This window comes from Serinus canaria, chromosome Z (genome assembly GCF_022539315.1).
Source record: "Serinus canaria isolate serCan28SL12 chromosome Z, serCan2020, whole genome shotgun sequence".
NCBI classification, from domain to species: Eukaryota; Metazoa; Chordata; class Aves; order Passeriformes; family Fringillidae; genus Serinus; species Serinus canaria.
Window position 1 is genome coordinate 51,536,388 of NC_066343.1, and position 21,571 is coordinate 51,557,958.

Genomic DNA, 21,571 nt, shown 5'->3' on the forward strand with positions numbered 1-21,571 from the left:
TTCTTAATTTGTCTGTGTTGGAATGCATTCAGCATTTTTGCTGTTTTCAGACACTAATAAAATGGTGGGCTGGACACGTACACCAGTGCTGAGAGCCAGGAGCAGGACTACTGCCCTGCTTATGCATCCTTCCTGAAAGGGAAATCCAGGTCAACTGATAGTCCAGATTCTTCATGTGACCATCACAGGGCAGGGTGGGTGGAAGAAGGCCAGCACAGTGCTTCTTCAGCAGAACTAATACAGAAGAAACCAATATGTGCAAATGTATGTGTACTTCAAATTTGTGAAATAACTTACTAGGGGAATCTCTCAGAAGTGAGGAAAAGAATGAAGAGGGAAAAAAAAAAAAAAGGAAATCTAACCTTTACTAAGGAAAATAAAACCAAACCAACAAACAAACAAAGAAAACCACCAAAAAAAAAAAAAAAAAACACCAAAACCAAAAAAAACCAACCCAACAAACCACGTGAGAACAGGCAAGCGCCTATAATCTAAGTTTCAGCCAAAATAAAACTTTCTGGTTTGCCATAAACTAGGTTCAGCCACTTTCCTCACAGAAGGTTTGTGTATCATGCCTTGGGTCCAGCAACGGCAGAGCCACCCCAGTAAAGAGCAGTGATGATGAGGATGTTACCCACCCCTGCAGTCTGATCACTTAGCTGTGATTCAGGCATCAGTATGGCAGCACCGCTGAATGCAAAGCCAAAAAACAGAGAAAACTATTCAAAAGTTAAGACACTCCTGTTTTGACTGTTCTTTTCTTTGGAAACAATGGAAAATATTCCTCCTTCCTTAGAGATCTGCAAGAGTCCCAGGAAAACCCAAGAAACCCAGCTCAAATTCAGTGTTGATCCTGTTGTGAGTAAGAGGCTGGACTAGAGGATCTTCCAAACTCACCAATCCAATGACTGACTTTTGAGAGCTGCCTTTCTACAACCTTGAATAGCCTTTAAAGCGGCTTTCAGAACAGCAGAAACATCTAGAATTCATTGGAAAACCAGCACTTCACAAAGTTGCAGCTATGTCTGTACACTGCCCACCTCCTCATCTAGCCAACAAGTGGCTGAGGCTGCCTCGCACCGCGCCACGTCCGCCTCCACTTCTCCACCACCTTGGAAGAAGGAGGAGGCGCCTTCTTTCAAACTAGTTAAATGACAGGCATCATTCAAGCCAATTCAATTAAAATAGCACAAAGTTGCATGTTGATTAAAATCAGACAGTGAAGTTTAATGGGCTGGTGGGTTATTTTTATAAATCTATGGCAGATCAAACAACTACAATTAAACCCAAATGGGTATATGTGTACATACATACATAAAGCCAGTTTAAATAAATACAAAATTGCAAATATACCATTAATTTATATGTACAGAAGGCTGTAGCTTGGCCCTCTGGGATCCTAACATTCTCTTTTATTAACTTTTTTACCACATGAGAAGTCTATTTTATATGCAAGCACTAATACATGAATCTGTAAATACTACCAATATTTAATTTTCTACAAAATCCATCAAGTCAGGACAGCCTTGGTTAGATTGGGCATGTCACTGAAGTATGCAACACAGACTTTAAAAATAATCCCCATTTTTTCAAAAACAGTACATTTAAGAAATACTTGACCTGTGCAGCCACAGACTCCATAAATAGTTTTGTGGATAATATATTATCCACAAAATAAGTTAATACTAAATAATTAGTATTGTGCAACCAAACCCACAACACCCACAGGTTTCAAAGTGCTTAGCAAGACAATAGAAATTATGGTTCCCATTTTACAATGGGAACAGATGAAACAAAAAACTCAGGTGGCTTGTCTGAGAACATACTGAAAATCATTGTCACAAATGTGGAAAAATGCCTGAGAATCCTGACTCTCAAACCAGTCTTGAGCCACGAATTACTTCACTGACTAAATTTATAAACAAAATCTGAGACTAAAAAGCAGCTCGGTCCTTTCAGCTCAAATAAGGAACAAAGATTTCTCATTGATATGAGATATGGTCATTACAGCAATCTGTAGATCACTAAGACCAGATACAGATATCCCAAAGTCACTCATGGGGAAAGGTCCCTTAATAAAAGACAGGTGGCCAGAAAGAAGACAGTGGCACGGAGAAAGCTAAACCCCAGAATCCACTGGAACCACCAAAACTGAACTTGTGGCAGGGCAGCACTCCAGGGAAACCCCCGAAATGCCAGCAGCATTTCTGAGCTGCAGAAGTTTCTGCAGAGACCCCTGCACTTACAAACACTTCCCTCATGCCGGAGTGTGGGAAGCCCGGCTGCGAGAAGGCTCCCGAGCCATTTCACTCCTCGGAGGCCTGGCAGGGCCATGGCAGGCAGAGGCTGTAGGAAAACTCTTGCTCCACAGCTGAGCCAGGGCCCTTTCAGGCACCTGTCAGCCTGGGATGATGGTAGTGCACAGCCACAGGACTTGCACAGAAACACACTTAATGCAGGGTCTTCATCTCTGTAATATGGCTATTCTTATGATTACTGCTCAACTTTGTGTGTTCAACACTTCAACAAAGCACCCCACTGCTGAACACCAACTGGAAATAGCTCTGTGTGTAGGGATACTGTCTCAAGAGGACTGGGATTTCACATAAATATATTCCTACAGGCAGAGACAGAAATTAAGATTGACCTCTTTTGGCACAAATACCTGCCCCAAGTGGCTGCAGAGACCGCCCTTAGGGCACGTATGTATTCTGCACAACTGTGTGCACTCAACAGTGCACAACTATTTCAACCAACCTTCACTGTTTGTGAAACCAGCAGTGCTGGCACAGCACCTGATCACATGCTTTGTAGAAGGAAAAGCAATGTCCAGGTTAGCTGTGAGAACAATGGTACACACAATGCAGTTTATAGGGATCTTCTTTCCCTTATATTATCCAGTCATATTCACTTTGCAAAGATCAATGCAGCTCCCACAGTCGAGAAGTGTGGAACTTCAGGTGGGGTCACATGGCTCATTTGGTGTTCATGCTGATCTCTTGGTTTTTTTCCGTGAGATGGGCACTTGCAGTTTTCCTGAGGTAGCAGATACAGAGGTCTTCCCTTTATTCCTTTAATAAAAGCAAAAGTGAAGGAAAAGAGGACAGGCAGACAGAAGTGCTGAAGTTTCTTATGAAAGACACAAACACACTTGAAGTAAAATACATTTCTGAAATACACCACTGGAACAGAGAGCACAAGAGCCTCCAAAAGCAAACTTCACCATCTCAGAATCACCCTGAAGACAATTACAGGTTTAATGTGGCAAAACAGTTAATCAGCAAGAAATTACATAAATAAATAGCCAGACACCTGGCTCTGCAGGGCCCCGGATGTTGTCTAGACTGGACTTTTTCCTCACTGCCATCCTGAAGCAGGTGAAGGCAGCAGGACTGCAGGTGCTGTGCGCACAGCAGGGACAGCAGAGAACACGGAGCTGCTATGTCGAGGCATTCGCAGAACTTAAGTGCAGAAAGTGCTCATCAGAGGACAAATGCACCCACTCCTTCTGCTGTTCTGCCACCTTTTCTGCCAAGCATTTTACCAGGACAGGATCTACTTTGGAGTCGATCTTGTTGGCAAACCAGTGTCCATAATTCAGAAGCCATCTTAATTCTCCAGCCCCGTAGATGCAGACACTGCGAAGGTGGGTACCAGTGCACGGAGGATACAAATAGTCTTCAAGATAATTCCATTTCACCAGACGAGTTTTGCTTTGTAAGTCTGTTACATCCTGGGACGACCTTGGAACTTCCCCAGGGACCCCAGGAACACGTACAAGAGTGGCCCAGAAATGTTCATCTGGAGAGTATGTGTCCCTTGACCACTCAAAAAAATCTTTTGCAAGCGAGCTTTCAAGGGTATATTGAATAAATTCTCGGCTTAAAACAAAATAGGCACTGCCTACAAATATCTCAATACCATGAGGTGGAGGATTCTTGGAAATGTTGGTTTTTATAGGCATCTGCATGTATTCATAAGGCACTTTCATAAGTTCATAGTGATAAGTAAATCGTTCTCTTTTGCTACTGCTTGGCTTTGAAGTTTCCAGCATGTTTCCTCCACCGAGTTTCTTCAGTTCAGCAACCAACTCGAAATTGGATCTCAAAGGGAAATCTTGGCCACACAAATTGATAACATACTTCCAAGGAACTGGAGAGTCCATCAAATCAGACAAACAATTGAAATCTGCTTGCAGACGTGAAATATGTGCGTAGTCCACTGTCTCCAGTTTTGATGCAATGAAAATATTTGGGAAGCATTTAGCTAGATTGTTCAAAGCAGATTTGAAACTTTTTGCTGCTTTTTGATCATAATGGATGCAGTAAATATTTTGACGACTGTACAACGAATGTATGAGCCTTTCTACCATTGCTGCATCTTTGTGAACAACCAGAGAATAGGCAATTGGAAAACTCTCCTCCTCTGGAGAAACAGGTTTTAGCTGGTATTTCCTAAGTGAACGATACACGTGACAGTCACTTGTCATTGCTACAACATCTTCATCAGCTAAATCAACTATTTCTTTTCTTCTTATCTCTAAACTCTTGCCAATTTCATGAGGATCCTGTTCATATATAGATGAGCAGTTAATTTCATACTGGAACTCATTTCTAGGGTATGAATATCTGTTTCTAACGTAAGAAGAAGTGCTCAAGAAGTGCTCAACTAAGTAAATGCCTTTAGAGGGAAAGAAGTGTCTTTCGACATGGAGGAGCTTCAGCAGTGCAATCAGCCACCCAGTAACACACAGAATCAAAATCTTCCTTCGTGAGGGACATTTGTTGGACCACTTGTGTCTCTTCATTCTGCAAGAAAAAAAAGACACAGTGTTGCTTTAAATCAGAAGTCATCTCTGAAAACATTAGAGACCATTCCAATCTCTAAGAAAGATATGTGCACTCCAGTCTGCCTACAGCATAAATACCACCTTGTTAGGAAGGCCACTGATAATCTCTCTTTTCTTCCTAATCATAATTCTAAAATTTCATTCCCCTGAATTAGCTAAGTGAAGGCAATAAAACAGATGATTTCCAGTCAAATAAGAGTATCATAACAAGACTCCCACTGTTTTTTTTCTCAAAATCATTTTAAAATTTCTGATGAGCCACAAACTGAAGTACAGCAAACCCTGGATTGGCAAAAACATTACTGTCATCCATGTGAGTAGGACGGATTGTTTATTTTCCTGAGTAACTACAATGCATTCAATGGGAGCAGCAAAGGGATGTCTAGTAAGTCTGCAAAGAATGTGAGCCTGATTGTAGATATTAGTATTGGTTTTTAAAGGAGCATGAAACTGAAAGTTTTAGTATTCAAACACTGCTTTCCCATTATCACAAACACTGGAGCTGGCTCATAAAGATGTCCAAGGGGAAATGAATTTCCCTCCTATCCTGTGCCAACAGAATCTGACAAGCCCAAAGTCTCCTTTCTCTCTTTAGATTCCTTCTGGAAAGTACTTCTAACTTGCCCTGAAGACAGAGGTGGATAAAGACATAGCACTTTCATATATATATGAACATTTAAAGAGTGTACCCTTCTGAAGGCAAAAGGGGTGGTAGCAGTAAGCATCCGTCCAGCTGTCTGTCATGTGACACAACCTTGGATGTGACCACAAAAACACATGTGGCCCCTTTTTATACAGCATCTTATTTAATAAAACTCCTGTGTAGCACATTAACAACTGAGGGATTACCACAATAAAAGCTAAACACAGAGATCCTTTTCCACACAGCTTTGCTTTACTGGCTGAGTGTAATCAGCATTATTACTACTCCCAAATTGAAATTAGCTCAGAACCACATAACAAGTGCAGCAGTAAACTTAGCTCTACTTAGCTTAAACGAAACTCTACTTTGTTTTTAAATTGAACAGCTCCCAGTGTTTTATTTTGAATAGAAGCTTTCCAGAGTGCTTCCAGAGCCAATAAAACGGTGGGGCCAGCGGATGTGGCTCGGATGCCTGAACGTCTCACACATGAATGTAAAATGAAGTACTGAGATGTGCATTCAAATATATTGCAAGACAAACTTGGACATCTTTAGCATTCCCTTTGATGTCAGGTCTTGCAAGCTGTAGCTACATTCAAATTGCAGCTACATTCAAATTGCAGGGCTTTTTCATTTGTCTGTTCTTCCTTGACTTTGCCTTTCCCTGTGCATGCTTGTCCTCAACATTTCTCTTCTAGGGCAACAGAAAGAAGGAAATGTTATCTCCTGGGGGTTGCCAGGTACAGACCAGGGTCAGCCAACACATACCTATTTCGTAGAAACCAAAGCTCAGCAACTCCCTGCAGGTTTTAGAAACAGTCTCCAGGTATGCTAACAAAGAAAGAGAAAAAACAGATCTCATAGAATCATTGAACAGTTTGAGTTGGAAGGGATTTTAAAGATAATCTCATTCCAAAATCTCTGCCATGAGCAGGGAACCTTCTCCTAGGCCTTGAATAATTCCAGGGATGGGGAATCTACAACTTCTCTGGGCAATCTGTTGCAGTGCTTCATCACCCTCAAAATGAAGTGAGACATTCATATCCCTATAAAGCCAAAAATACCCACGTTCCCCCACAGCAAGCAGATGTTTTCCTTTATCTCTTCTTCAAATTAATCCCAGCCCAAGGTCTAATCTGGGTTTCACCTTTACCTACCTCCTTTACGTAGGAGGTACGTATCTGTGTTCCTGGAAAAAAAAAAAATCACTTTTAAAAACTGCTCCTAACCAAAGGCAGGTTTTCAGTCATATAAAAAAAGCCCTATAGAGGAGAAAACAGGTAAGCTGCCCTGGCTTTTTTCTTTGGAGGGAGAAGACCTATGTGGTGTAGCCTCTCTGTGAAGCCTACGGCATGCCTCTGCCCAGTGTCTCCCTGGCTACCAAGGACAACACCTACCACCCCTGCCTGAACAGGGATTGCTTAAATCAAGGAGAGAATCTTCTCTTATTCTCTCCTTCAAAAAGGCAAGTCTGGACAAAGAAAAAGGGGGGGGAAATACAACACATTCCAAACTTCTCCCTAACCTCTCTATCTGTGTCAGCCCTGGCCAGCTTCTGCCCAGTGCCAAACATTCCGTTGCTATGAAACCAAACAAAGCCATAGAATCTTAGAATGTCCTGAGTTGGAAGGGGCCCACAAGAATCTGTGAACGACAACTCCTGACCCAGCACAGGACACCCCAAGAGTCACATCATGTGCCTGAGAGCATTGCCCACCTCTGGACCACGAGAGTACTGAACTGTATCAGGCTGGTGCTCTGTGTCTCCTTCCCTGGGGGGCTTCTTCCAGTGCCCAGCCACACTCTGGGTGAAGACCCTTTTCCTGACACTTAACTTAAACCTCCCCCAACAAAACTTCAGACTGCTCCCTCAGGTCCTGCCACTGTTCACCACAGAGAAGAAATCAGTGCCTGTCCATCTCCTTTCCCTCAAAAGGAAGCTGTAGGTCACTGTGAGACCTCCCCTCAGTCTCCTCTGGGCTGAACAGACCAGGTGACCTCAGCTGCTCCTCATATGGCTTCCCCTCCTGGATCCTCCAGGTCCTTCACCATCCTTGTGACCCCTCCTCCAATAGTTTTATATCTCACTTACACTGTGGCACCCAGAACTGCCCCCAGCACTCGAGGTGAGGCTGCCCCAGTGCAGAGCAGAGCAGGACAATCCCCTCCCTTGCTTGGCTGGCCATGCTGTGCCTGATGTCCCCAGGACACAGGTGGCCCTCCTGACTGTCAGGGCGCTGCTGACCATGTTCAACTTGCCATCAGCCAGGACCCCCTGGTCTGCTTCCACAGGGCTGCTCTCCCAGCCTTTTTTCATCCAGTCTGTCCATATATCCAGGCTTGTCCTGTCCCAGGTGCAGAATCCAGCACCTGCTTTTCTTAAACTCCATATGATTGGTGATTGCCCAACTCTCTTATTAGTTGAGATCTCTCTTCAGGGCCTCTCTGCCTCCAACAGCCCCTCCCAATTTAGTGTCCCAGTTTATTTCTTTATCTTGTGTTCTGTATCCAAGTCATTAGTGAAGATGTTGAGGAGCGCTGGCCCTAAGATGGAGCACTGTGGTGACAGGTGACCTGCCTGATGCCACCCCAACCACTGTAACCCTTTGTGTCTGACCCGTCAGGCAGCTGTTTACCCACTATATGACATTTCCAGAAGAATCCAGTGAGAGACAGTATCAGAAGCTTTACTGAAATGAAAAAATATCACGTCATCAACAAGCTGAGCTACCTTGTCATAAAAGGGAATTAGTTTGTCAAGCAGGACCCTCCCCTCGTGAAGCCATGCAGGCTATGACCAATGACTGCATTTTCTTTCAGGGGTTTTTCAGTAACTCCCAGAACAATCTTCTCCATAATTTAATCAGGCACTGGAGTGAGACTGACAGTACTGTAGTTATCCCTCTTACCATGAAGGAATTCTTCCCCATATCCAAACTGAACCTTCCCTGTGCAGCTTAAGGCCATTTCTTACCCTGTTGCTCATTGCTTGGGAGAAGAAGCTGATCCCCCATCTTGCTACAACCTTCTTTTAAGTAGTTGTAGACAGCAGTAGAGTCTCCCCCAAGCCTCCTCTTCTCCTGGCTAAAAAAACTCCAGCTCCCTCAGTCACTCCTCATACCACTTACTTTCTAGACCCTTCATCACCTTTGTTTCCCTTCTAAATCAGTTATCAGTAAAAAGTTAATTTCAACAAAAACTGGGATTTCTTGATGAACAGTGGGAGACTGAGGGATTAAATCTCTTGGGATAGAAGGGCCATCACACACCTCATTAGGTTTGATTGATCTGAAAAACTTTATTTTTTACCATATGCAGACTCAAAGCCCTACTCAGACAAAGAGCTGTTCTGTACCCACCGCTCTCTCCAGAGGAGCACAGAATGAATGAACATGGCAGATGAGAACAGCAACTTACTGCTTTGCAAAGCACCTATCTTGGGTAGCACTGACCAGATGCTAACTCTGGTTATCTTGCCCACAAAACCTTGGGTGATGCCATACAATACACATGCAAGGCTCCATCTTTTGTATCAAGCATTGACATCTTGCTTTGTTCTGTAAAATGTGTTACTTGTCTTTTCTATGTGTGAGAAGATTCCTGAGGTACATTTGCTTGTTCCAGGACTTGAGGAGGGCAGGAGCCCCAGGTCTTCACCCAGCATAAGACTTTTATCCAGATCCTCCCTGGATTACACAGCCCTTTCATGGGCTCCCAGGGAAATCCTCCTCTCCTGCCTCTGCACCATCCTACTAATAAACCTCACAGATTTTACTCTCTCCATGTTGGCCAAAAACACACACATGCAATTGTATCTGGTTAACAGATCCATTATCAGTTTATTATGTCAAAAATTCTGCATTTCCCTTATCACTAGCACTGAAATGCAAAAAAAAAAAAAAAAAAATTAAAGTCGAGGAATTGTCTCTTCCTCCACAACTGCTGCTCCCATTCAGAGAAGATGGATGAAGGTAAAGCATCCATCCCTCGAGACCAACTACAGTTCAGCCTCACAAAGATCACGACCTCAACTGCAAGGACTAATGCGTCAAATGTTTCTGAATCCATAAAGCCAGGCCCACTGCTCGGGATTCAATCCCAAAATGAAAATGGGCGAAGTTGCCAGGAAAGGGAGGACTCAGGCTTCATGTGGGAGGACTCTGACATCAGGAATGTGGTAGCTGGGAGGTGACCCAGCTAAAAGCTTCCAGTTAGGAAACTCAGGCATTAATTGCACCTCTTCTGACTGACAGCAAGGCTCTGAGTGTGTCTTCTGTGATTCTGAAGTTTAAAAATGTTAGGCAAGGCTGCTAACATCAGATGCAACCAGGCTGGAAAACCCTGAACATGCTGCTCTCTGAACCACATGAGCAACTGAACAACGTTGCATTTCACTGGCACCCCCAAAACACATGCACATTGCCTCAAGTCAATGTGTGTCTTACAAACTCAATAGAAATACTTTCTGTTTCAGCGTTTTCTGTTTGAACTGAACTGAGTTCTAAAAGAAATTTAGTTTTGAATGAGAACAAAGTATTGCAGTGGGCAATAATTCACCTTTTGGCTTGTTTTACAGATTAGGGTACTTTCAACAAAATTAGGATAATTAGAACAATGTTTGCATCTTCATTTGTATCTTTTAATAACTCAAAAAATGTTCTTTTCTGTAAAAATTTGTAAAAGCATCAGTGGCACTTCTGGTCCAAGGCAGACCCTAAGAGGAAGTGATGATCTGCCTACATGAAAAACTATTCTGCTGTTTCACCTCAGTGCTCAGTAACTTTTTCTGCATTCTGATCTAAATACTCTGGCTAAGGCCAAAGTTATTGCAAAGGCAAGGTTATTGCAAAATTGGAGCTTCTGATTCCTATAGTATTTAGTTTTTATTATTAATAGTTCTATAACATTGAATATCTAGGATGCTGTGGAAACAATACTAATCAGTGTAGGCAAGGTTTAAACTGCTTTTGAGTGTGCCCACCAGAATTTTCCCTGTATTTACCAAATCAGTGAAAAGTGAACTTTATTAACTTTGCATCTTCTCAGTGCTATGCAAAGAAATTCTTGTGGGCCTGCTGGGGAACTGCATATCCAGGTAGCTTTGGGTACCTCATACCAGTCCAGCATCTTTTCCCTGGAGGGAAGCAGACCACACATACAGAAAGGGGAGAGAAGCCTTATCCACCTCCCTGTAAACACACAGGAAAAGAAAAAAAAGTACTGCTGTTGTTTTTAATTGGAAGAAGAATACAGCAGTCAGGTAAAACTGTACATTATAAGATGTGGTGGTCGAAATTGACGAACCACCTGTGAGCACATATATTAATTCATTGGGAATAAAATTTTTTAATAATGTTGTATTTTTAGAAAATGTTTTAATTTTTACCTTCATTCCTTCAGGGTAAAATCATGTTTAAACTATCACTCCTACTGAGAAACTGAACGCCATCATATGTTGTTTCATAGAATTATAGAAACATGGAAATGTATGGCATTTACATGGATGACATGTAAATGTCATCTAGTCCAACTTTTTTTGTTGTCACATAACATCTAGTCATACTTAACGTTAGGAAGCAGAACTTAATGTGGTGAAACTACCCAGAATACTTCTAGATTTGGCCTTGAAAAAAACAGCAGACAACCTGTTCTGCATCCTATTTGCTCTACTATGCACGTGGGACAGATCTTGCCCAAACTAAGCATCTAATGCACTCTACAGCTGGTGGAGAGATACCAGGAACTGCAAAGGATCAACAATTCATCCCAAAATATGAACTGTGAGATGGGCTGGACGAAGCAGCCCTGGAAAGATCATGGTCACAACAAACAGAAGCCAGGAAAAAGCCCAGCTTTTACACCATTACTGCCTGCTCTGCCAACCCTGCTTGCAGTGGCACAGCCTTGTTACACCTCTGATGTGAAGAATTCCAGGGGTAGCAGTATTGCACACAACCCTGATCCTCTGCCAGGAATACCCCTGCAGCTCCTCCATCCCAGAGTGGTACTCAGATGCAACGGAGAAAAGCCAGGAAGCTGCTCTGGCCAGCACAAGTCTGAGTTAGCTCAGAGAACCAAGATCCTGCTCTGGCTGACCTCCAATGGTTCACATACACCAGCGTTACAGCAGCAGCTCTGAGGACAGCCCTCTGTAAATGTTTGTGGAGGTACCTGAGAGCTCAGAGGAATGAGCAGGTTCCCTTCATCAGCACAAAGAAACTGGCAGGCTTTGGGCTCACACTGTGTCTCTGAAGATGAGTTTTTACTTTAGAAAGATTCTGATAATATTATGGAGACTTGGTTCCTGTGAGAGACCAGGGCATCACTGCAGCTCCTCACACTATTATTTTTGCTTTTACCACAACCTCAATGTACCCAGACTCCCAGTCTGTGCAACTTTGTGATGCCAATGTCATTCTTACAGAGGAGTCGACAGCTCCCTTCACCCTGAGCAGGAACACATCACCAACTCTCATATTCCTCTTGCTTGGCATGGCAAGTCTCACCTGCTGTCCACACAGTGCAGAGGTGTTCCCAGTTTGTCCAGTTTGTATTCAGAGCACATTGAATTAGCAGCTTCTGAACTACCTCGTTTGAGAAAACACAGAATCTTTCAACTCCCCAGCATTCCATTCCCTTTCCTCATTGTCTTTTCCAATATAGACTATGCTGCATTAAACTCAAGTGCTGCAGTGATTAAAAGCAGAAGCTTCCAGGTGAATCCACAATGCCCACAAACTCCTTGGATGTTGCCTGTAGGTATGAGCCATTATGAATCATCCAGGTCCATCACAGGAAGCACAGAGCCTGGTGGAGCTAAGATATCAGATGTACTTCCAGGTAGAAGGATAAAACTCCTGCTTTGAAGGTTGGGTTTTGTTCAGGAAAAAAAAAAGGGATCTCTGCTCAAAGAGAGCTGACACCACGGAGAGGGAAAGGCATTCCTTTGGTGTTGGAATCAACTGGCTTAGCAGCAGGCATGCAGGAGGATTACCTGAGGAAGTCTGTAACCTGTCTGCCTGCAATAGCCAATGCATCACAGCTTTCCTGATGAAAACAAGGTATGTAGCAAGATCCACTGGCCCCCCTGCTCTGTCCTCTGCCTGTCCTTCCCAAAGGACCTGCTCAGTAGGCAAGCAAAAATCCAATCTCAACTCCCAGCTACACTGAGCTACAGAAAGCAAAAGCCAGGATCTCTCCTAATGCACAGCATGATCACATTTATAATACTTATTTTCTCCTTCAGCAATACCAATCAAAGAGATCTGTGACTTTCTACAGATGCCACAAATTACTTTTGATGCCATGCAAGACAGCCAGCTGGTGGGAGCCACCTCTTGTCTTTTGTCACATCTGCCTGGGACTGGTTTACCCAGAGCATAGACTGACAAGACGTGTTGACTGCTACTAGAATAGGGATTCTTGGAAACTTCAGGCTGCAAGCAGGCAGTGCTCTCTCCTCAGCAGATCAGAAATACTTGGTGCTCATGATGTAAAGCGTTGTGAGGCAGCCTGCTTCTGTGCTTGCCACAGAGCAAGAGTTAATTGAAAAGGTCAAGTTTGAGTGCAAGTCTGTGGAAGGAGACTAAAGAGGGAGAACAGCTGTAGGGGAATAGGAGTGCTTTTACCCCAACAAGTGATTCTTTCTTGCCTGAAGAAACCCTTCTGCATATGTACAGCATGATTCAAACCCCCTGATGTCACCTAGGTTAGAAAAAAAAGGGAATGAATGGGTGCTGAGAAGAGCAGGAGCATCAGAATAGAGGTTGAGAAATTACAAAAAAGGAGAATGGAGAGAGGGATTGAAAAGGGTAAGTACTTTCATGTAGGTAGCATTAACAACAACAACAATCAGAGTAGCAGAACAAGTGACTTCTCTAACCTGTTACACCCCCATCACTCAAAAACATCTGAAGCAAAACCAGTGTCTACACCTATCCTTGGAAAGCAGGTCACAGTGTATTTCAGCAGCCAACACCATTACTACATAAAGCAGGAATTTAAAGAGGGAACAATTCCCACTCCTTGAAGTAAAAACACTTCAGGAAAGTTCCCCCTGATAAAACGTGTCTGTTTAAAACACACCTGCTCAGATAGCAATGCAAGCTTCGTGGTTTGCATGACCAACCCTGCACAAAAATTTAGTTAGCTACTCCTGGTTTTCCTTGTGGTCTATACAAATCAAGTCTGGGCCTTGATAGGTCTATGGGAAAGACAGAGGGGATGATGTTCCTGGAAAACTAGGGAAGAGGAACAGTAATCGTGTGTTTTCCTAAGCTATTTATTTTAATTTTTGGTAAACTATCTGTCTGAATTAAACTTTTGACACTACTTAACTATTCAATGCTGCTAACTGGAAAAGTTAATTTATTAATGTGCTATTTTTTTACTGCTGTTAGCCAGTTATTTCCATTGCAAAATTATCTATTGATAGGGATAATGGGATTTCTGTAGGAGTACATTTCATTGTCATTAAATCTCTATCAGTTGATTCTATCAAGTTTGTTTGAGTTTCCACCCACTTGTTCTGCACTGGAGCCTCAGCCTGTGCCCCTCCAACACAGTTACACTTAGCACCAGCCTCATTCTGCACGTCTCACCTCCTTGTTTTGGCTTGTCTGCCAGAGTAAGTTAGATTACTTACTTTTCACTTACATTTCCTCTGAATGATGGACAACTAAAGAGCTAAGTAACTTCAATTACTTAATTGCAAGATGTGGAAAAATATGTCATTACATTTTGGAAGTAATTAGATTATAAACCTGCCAGCTTTAAGACTGTGAAGACTTAAAACAGCAGTGTCCCAATGAAAAGCAGCAAGAAATTACTACAGTTTAGCACAGTGTGGTTTTCGTTTTTGGAAGCAGAAAGACATGTTCTTGCCACTTACCTGAGAAGCACAGCAAAGATCTGGCAGCTATGGATATCACACATGACTTTGTCCCAGTACTAATCATGAGGATTGTCTCTTGCACAGGATCTGTATTTCCTAGCAGAACTTCCTGTGCAGACAATAAATTGCTTTGCTTGTCTGTTTGCCACTCAGTTCCAGCTCTCTGTATTCCCTTTAGAAAAGGCTGGATCCTCCTTTTCGGTTGCCTCCAGTGGCAATCTTCACAGTTTCAGTAAAATATCTTACATCAATTTCAGCATGTTCATGTCCCAGAGATATGTCAAAGTAAGGAAAGTCAGTGTCTCATCTCTTGGCCAGGAAAAGAGGCAAGCAGCTTCTGCAGGGTCATGCAAGCAGCACAAGAGACAACGTAATTCCTCTGCAACCCCAACTAATCTGAACTGCTTTACAGAAACTTTTCACAAAAGCTCTTTTACTGGAGGCCTGAAAAGTCTCTCAGCAAATCCCTAGGTACATCCTATACTACTGCATGATGCCAGTCAGAGGATTTGCAGCCCTCTTAAAGCAAGAAAGTGTTAAGAAGGCACAGAGATAGTCAGTCATCAAAATTCCCAACCCTGATGCTTTATACATTGAGAATCTCAATTCTCTGACTTTGTGACATGGGGGTATCCGTGCTTGCCAAGCACACAGTGTATACAATAAAGGCAGGAGTGAAGAAAACAAATAAACAAAATCCCACTAACAAATACATACTCCAACAAATAGAGTTTAGTCCCTTCTAATTTTTGTGGAAATCTAGATTTTAACAGCTTTTTTCCACCTCATATGGGAGTTTAAAGCAATAGTAGTTCAGTGGAGAGAGGGTTAACCTTTAAACTATAGAATAACATAAAAATTAAACCCAAAGGGACAGAATTTGTGTTCATTGGCAAGAAGGAGCACTGTAAAAGAGGGTGGAAATTTCCTGTTAGACAGGGAAGCAGGAGAACCTGCACAGCACTGCAGAAAAGCTCCCATTAACAGCTCAAAATATTTCTCCATTTCCTTCACCCCACCACCAAGCTGCCTGCAGACTGCTGTCTGCCAAGCCCCACTGTAAATCACCCTCTTTAAGTCATTTCCCTCCGCAAGATCACAGCTTGTCACATCAGCAAGATCACATCAAAGAGAGCTGCGGACCTACCTCCTGGACTTTGCTGTGGTCTCTTCCCCTCTTTAGGATGCTCTGTCCCAGGAGATCAATATGGGGACAGCCAGCTCAGTGGGCAAACAAGGTCCCAGTGTCTGCTCCATCCTGCCACGACCTGCAGCCTCCACCAGTATCAGTGCTTCGCGTGCATAAGAAGCCAGACATACAGAAGTAGTAGGGATGACATTATTTCTTGCACAAATTAAAAAAGAAAATTGTAAAATGTTAGCTGAAAAATAGTGAACATGGAGGCTTGGTATGTTAAGACCCAGGGGTGGCTATGGCTGCAGATCAGAACTAATAAGCCTCTGCTTTTTAGCTGGTTTGTTGGGAAGATTTTATTGTTATTAAGCTGTGGAAGGCATTATCTGTACAAGAAGCATTTATTTTTGTTTACTCACATAGCATTTCTAAGCACCAAGAAGGCAGGGAGAAAGGAACACCATAAAAAGAACAGATCACATCAAAGCAACCTGATTTCCTTCTCCAGCAGAGTAAAGAGGACTTGGGGAGATGCAGAAAAGCACTGGGACATGAGGAGTCTGTCAAAAGCCTCACCAAGTCTGAGATGCATGTAACACTTCAGGTACCACGACTCCAGGTGTCAGAGGCCTTGCTCCCTCCACAAGTAAAATAGCTCTGACACTAAGCTAAGGCCAGAAGTTTGGGTTACTGTTATGAGACCCACATTCCTCGTCAAACTTCCTGAAATTCTCTTTAGATATGATGGCTTGCATTGCAAGTTCACCTATACATAAGTACTTTGTATGGTATACAAAGTCACTATGGCAAGAAACAAATTTCTTGGCCATTATGCCTAACTCTTCTGTGTATGATGCTTACAAAGAAATCTGAGGAACTAAACACTACTATTTGCATATACCACAAACAACTATCATGGTATTTTCCCTCGAGGAAAGCATTGCAGCAGCATTCCTAAGGCAAATGTAGCATTGTCCTCCTCTTCATCCACATTTTGACCAAAATACACACACCAGCCTCCCCTCTTCATCACCAGTCTCCCAGATGATACAGAATTACAAACTGCACTTTGGTGACTGAAGTAGGCTGAGTGTCATAAGCCCCAAACAGGCTCTGGGTGTCAGAGATTCAAGGGCTCCTGCTGCCCTGTCTTAGCTCATTGTTCCCTGCATTGTAAAATTATATAGACATAACAGTATCCAGATCCCTTAATATGTAATATTAATACTTTATATTGGCACTCTCTGTATAAGATGCAATGTATCAAGACAGTAGTTGGGTCAACTTTACTTCTTTGCTGTATGATGGGAGGGTACCATGGCCAATTATATAATGTGCTATAAACTGACTTTAAAAAAATTAAGAAAATGGGACATTTTCTGTGAGACAAAAGCTCCCAGCACATGCAAAACTGAAAACAGTCTGCAGACAGCTATGCATCTTCTGAGTAAGATTTAGGATGCTGACTTGATCAAGCATGCAGAAAGACCTCCCCCAGCAAACAACAGTGCACCACAAAAACACACACAGGCCAACTGTACTCCACAGTCAATTCTAAAGGAAAAGGTCTTTGACTGGTACCAGGGAATCCTGCAGAGGCCACAGGCTAGCTACTTGACCCACCAGACAAGCCTTGCAGCAGTTAGATAATACAACAGGGCCTGTTGCCCAAGGATGGGTGAATCTCTGACAGGCTGGTATCTACCCCAACACCGGCCTTTATCTGGGTGTGGTGCAATTAAAGACCTCCCCTTTCTTCACAGCTGTCTCTCTTGTACTAAAAGCAGAGTGATCTCTGCCTCGTGCTTGGTCACACCACAAATCCTGGCAAAGCCTTCCTCGAGTGTTTCAGGGAGAGTCTGATGAGGCTTGACTTGTTGACAATTACGCAAAATGTACTCCCTTGCTGGATTCAGCACCCTGCTGTTTATGTTGCAGAAATGAGCTTTCTATGACTCATCTGGTACGTTTCTTAGTTCCTTTATCAATATTTCTTGGAAGACCTCAAAAGCTGGAGTCACCATATGACTCCTGATGACTCTGTAGCTGTAACTGCTACGTAAATGCTTTAAGCTTAATTCCTCTGAACTTACCTGGACTACTCATTTCAGACAGAGTCTCCTGCCTCTCAGCAAGGCATTTATAGGATGGTCACAGCCAGCCTGCTGACTGACTAGAAAAATTTGCACATATTATGCCATAACGTGCATAGTACAGTTTAAGAACCACAAAACTTACAGAACCTACACATGCAGTTTTCAGTGTGTGAACCCCCTTTCTTGGGGGTCTGAATACCCAGTGTAATAACACACGGAGGTGCCAACCCAAGCAACTGAAACTTGAATGTACTCCTTATCACCATTACTGCTTTTCTGAAAGTTATAATCCTTAGGAATTACTAATTTATACTACACATATGTCAAAATGGATTAGCTAGGTTTGTTGGTAATCTTTAAAGGCCTTTACAGCTGGGCAGCATACACAGAAATACATGGGAACTGGGCCAAAACCCACCACTATCAGATGTAGAAAATCAGAAACCACAAATGTTGTAGCATTTCACTTCCCTTTCTATGGCCATCTCAGAAAAGCTATGTGCACAAAAGAACAATCACATCATATCCATTGAGTCCATCCAGCCCAAAATGTTGTCTCATAATAGTCAAAGGCTGATGCTTGGAAACAGGAGAAAGAACGAATACTCTTTAACATCTTCTCCAAATGTCCTTTCCAGATCCATTTCCTTATAGCTCAGAAGTTTTCAAAGACAGGTTACAAGTGTCTCTTTCTTAAGAAATGTTGAATTCTTTCATCCAGTCATTTTTGGACCTACATAAGCTTTCTGACTCGCAGAGACTAGGGAGTGTGGGCGTGGGGGGTAACATGCTACCTCTCACTTGAGCAAGCAGCTCTTGGTTATCACCTCCACATCAGTAGCAAGTTTATCTACCATCTCTGCCCCTCAGCTGTTTCTCTCACAAGCAAGCAAATGCAAAAGGATTACTACTAAGGAAATTTATTTTTGCAAAAAGGCTACTATTAAGGAAACAAGCCTGTCTCAAAATGAAGCAGGTTGGTTTGTGGATTAGACATTTGGAATGAGTCAGAGGATGTTCAGTGGAGCAGATCCTTAGGTGGGACACAGTGCAAGTCCGCAGTAAGGTCTTCTTTTCCTAAACCTTATTCTGGCATCAGTAAATTGTTCACCCAATAATAAGGGACAAGATAATACTGTCTCTCTTCAAAAAAAAAAAAAAAAAGTTCTGATAAGTTCTTGCTAGTGTTACTTTCTGTTTCTTCGCAAGGAAAAAGAACCTCTTTCCATATTAAAGAAACAAATAAATGCACTCGGCAAATTTGAACACAGCTACATGAACTTTCTGAACAATTTACTGGGAAACGAAAAAATGCCAGCATCACAGCAACCCCGATTCCTCTTACCAAACCTTACTTTAAGATGGTGTAACTTGATTCTGAAGAGAAGCTTACGAGGCTAGGATACCTGGGTACACCGCTTACCAGGAGGGCTGCGGGCAGGTGGGTGCCCCGGTTCCGGACACACGCACCCTGTTACTGAGACGCAAAATCCCCCCGTAACTAACTTTTAAGACAAACAGCATCTTCTTACCGGAGCTCTCCCGCAGCACCGGCAGCGACCCTCCTCCTTCGGCTCCGGCCGCCTCCAGCGCCGCGCCCGGCCCGGCCCTCTCTCCCCCGCGCAGCGCCGCCCCGCTGCGCTCCCGCGGAGTCGCACAGTGCCGCCCTTTCCTCCTTCTCCTCCCAAACTCCGCCGCCACGGCCGAGCATCCAAATTTGCGCCTACAGCGAAGGCGCCGGGAGGAGGGCGGGGGCTGCTGCCACCTCAGCGCGCCGCTCCGCGAAGTTAGGGCTTAGCTCCGCGGGCCGGGGCGTCTCGTTGCCGCTGTCCCGGGACGTGCCCGCCGGTCGCGCACTCACCCGAGTGGATCGCGGCCGTCCCGGGCCGGCGCCCTGCTCTGCTCGAAGGGGCGCTCTTGTGTGCACAGGGCGTGTGATGTGTGTGTGGCACAGCATTTTCCTCCATTACGTGAAGGAAAAAAGAAGGGCAGCCAGCCGCCCGCCCCGAAACCTGGAGGGCAGGAGGAGGAGAACGAGTGGGAGGTGACGGGGAGGTCCCCGTCAGCACCTGGGAACGGGAGGAACCCGCCGCCTCCACACGGCCCCTCCGGCAAACGCGGCACCGACTTCCCCACGACTGCCCCTCGGGGGCGGAGCGGCCGAGGAGCTTCCCAAACACTACAGCCGGCACGACAGGGCCGGGGCAGGGCTGGGGACGAGTCGCCGGCCGTGGCTCCTTGTCCTCTTCACGGCTGCCCCGGGAGCGCACTGCCGTGAAGAGGGATGGGCTGCTGCGGTCCCGGGGCGGGTGGGCTCGAGGCGCGACAATTAACTGCATCTCTGAACTAATAAGCTGCACCCTGGCGTTAAGGCTGTGCTTTATAGCAGGTTGGCTGGGGACGTTTCATTATTTTTATTTAGCAGTGAAATAACCTGCCGCTACACTGGAACACTGTAGCTTCCCAACCACTTCCAGGATAAAGCTGATGTTTTAAGGTCAAGCCGAGCTGTTGGCTCTACTTGCAGAGAGCCCCGGGCCCTTGGTGCACCGGCTCGGTGAGAAATGTGGAAGACGCAACACCAGAGAGCATCTGTCTGTTTTGTAGCGCTGACCCTGCAGCTGGGCACCGCTGTGACAGCTCGGCTTAAGGCTGGTAATTGCATAAGCCACTGTGACCAAGTTATATGCAGCTGGGTGTTTGAGCTCCCACCACAGAAATTCGTAAGTGAAATCAAAAGGCCCCAGATGCTGGAAAACTCACCTGTGGATTACTCTGCAACACCAGTATTGGTGTAAGTGGTAATACCTCCTGCCACAGACAGAGCCAAAGCTTTCTTTTAATAAAAACAAACACTCCAACAAAGAACCCCACAGCCATAAAAACATAGAGATACAAAAATCACATAAAAACTTATTTGAATCCTGTTCCAAAGCCCCATTCCTTAGAATGTTTTACTCCCGTCCTGTGTCATGTTTTTCTTGATATGGGCAGTGACTTAGCATTTCAAATGTCAGATCACCCACATTATTTCCTACCCAACTAGTTAACTAACTACTGGTGATAAGAATAAAGGGCCCAAGTCCCATGTAGACAGTTGCTCAATCTATTGATTTGAACAGAGTATTTTCCTCCAGTTTAGAATTAACATTTGAAGACCAGGAAAAAAGTCTTTTGTGTCATCATGACAAAACACTCGCAAACTGCAACTGCTTCAAGAATTTATTCAAACTACTATGGCAACATTATTCATCCCTCTCCCTCCCCCTTAGCTGCATTTCCACCATCAAAAACCCAAGCAGTATTGCCTTAGAGTACTGTAAATACCTTTCCCAAGCTGGCTTTTCATTCCCACTATTCTCTTCCCTGACCTGCTCTGCTTTGCCTGGCAAGAAGGTGAAATGTTTTGTGTCTATCCTCTGCTTAGAATGACTTTAGCTCTCTCTGCACCTGCCTTTACTTTTTTCCTCTTTTCCATGTGTTTCCCTTGCTTACAGAGATTCATGACCTCTGACCTGTTACACAGGAGGTCACACTGGTTCCTGTTGGCCTTAAAATTGATGGATCTTGTGTTATATTGTATGCCTCCCAGCTGCTTATCTTCCTCCTCACTCATTCTTTGTTTTGAATCTTGGATTCTTCCTTATTGGTATTAATCTCCCCACCATTTTTTTTTATTCCATATCAGCAATAAATAAATAAATAAATCTGTGGAAATATGAATCTGCATTTTTTGGCTTTTTGCATCACCTTTATATCTTTTTATTCCCCATGTGAATATTAACAGCAGTCAGAATGCCAGGAGTTTTGTCTTATTATTTGCATTTTATATCATTTTTTACTTTAGCCTGCACCATATGAAGTAAGTGCTAATTCACAGCCTAGGAGTGGAGTAGAGGTCTACTAAATAAAAGAACTAAATTGTCAGAGTAGCAGAAGGGGCTGGAAGAATGAC

The 21,571-nt window shown here is 43.8% G+C and overlaps 1 protein-coding gene across 13 annotated transcripts; it reads right to left on the minus strand.

Moving 5' to 3' along the window:
- Positions 1–1,202: 1,202 nt before the first annotated feature.
- Positions 1,203–19,696, minus strand: GCNT4 (glucosaminyl (N-acetyl) transferase 4). Of its 13 annotated transcripts, none has more exons than XM_050986926.1 (5): positions 15,533–15,726; positions 13,121–13,196; positions 6,650–6,681; positions 6,261–6,323; positions 1,203–4,808 (listed from the first exon to the last, which is right to left on the minus strand). In XM_050986926.1, exon 5 carries the CDS (start codon positions 4,805–4,807, stop codon positions 3,440–3,442), a length of 1,368 nt encoding a protein of 455 aa, XP_050842883.1. In that variant the 5' UTR covers position 4,808; positions 6,261–6,323; positions 6,650–6,681; positions 13,121–13,196; positions 15,533–15,726; the 3' UTR covers positions 1,203–3,439. The 13 variants fall into 13 exon arrangements, 12 of the variants coding, with proteins under 12 accessions (XP_050842883.1, XP_050842885.1, XP_050842881.1 ...); XM_050986928.1 differs by lacking the exon at positions 15,533–15,726 and adding an exon at positions 14,383–14,467; XM_050986924.1 differs by lacking the exons at positions 6,261–6,323; positions 6,650–6,681; positions 13,121–13,196 and adding exons at positions 14,383–14,494; positions 19,149–19,289 and having other exon boundaries at positions 15,533–15,677.
- Positions 19,697–21,571: the final 1,875 nt, after the last annotated feature.

Coding starts and splice junctions, on each gene's coding strand:
- GCNT4 (XM_018918455.3), bottom strand. CDS start 19,327: ATGCTCGGCCGTGGCGGCGGAGTTTGGGAGGAGAAGGAGGAAAGGGCG. Junction 4,809..19,148: donor GGTGCTGCGGGAGAGCTCCG/GTAAGAAGATGC, acceptor TTTTTCTTGCAG/AATGAAGAGACACAAGTGGT.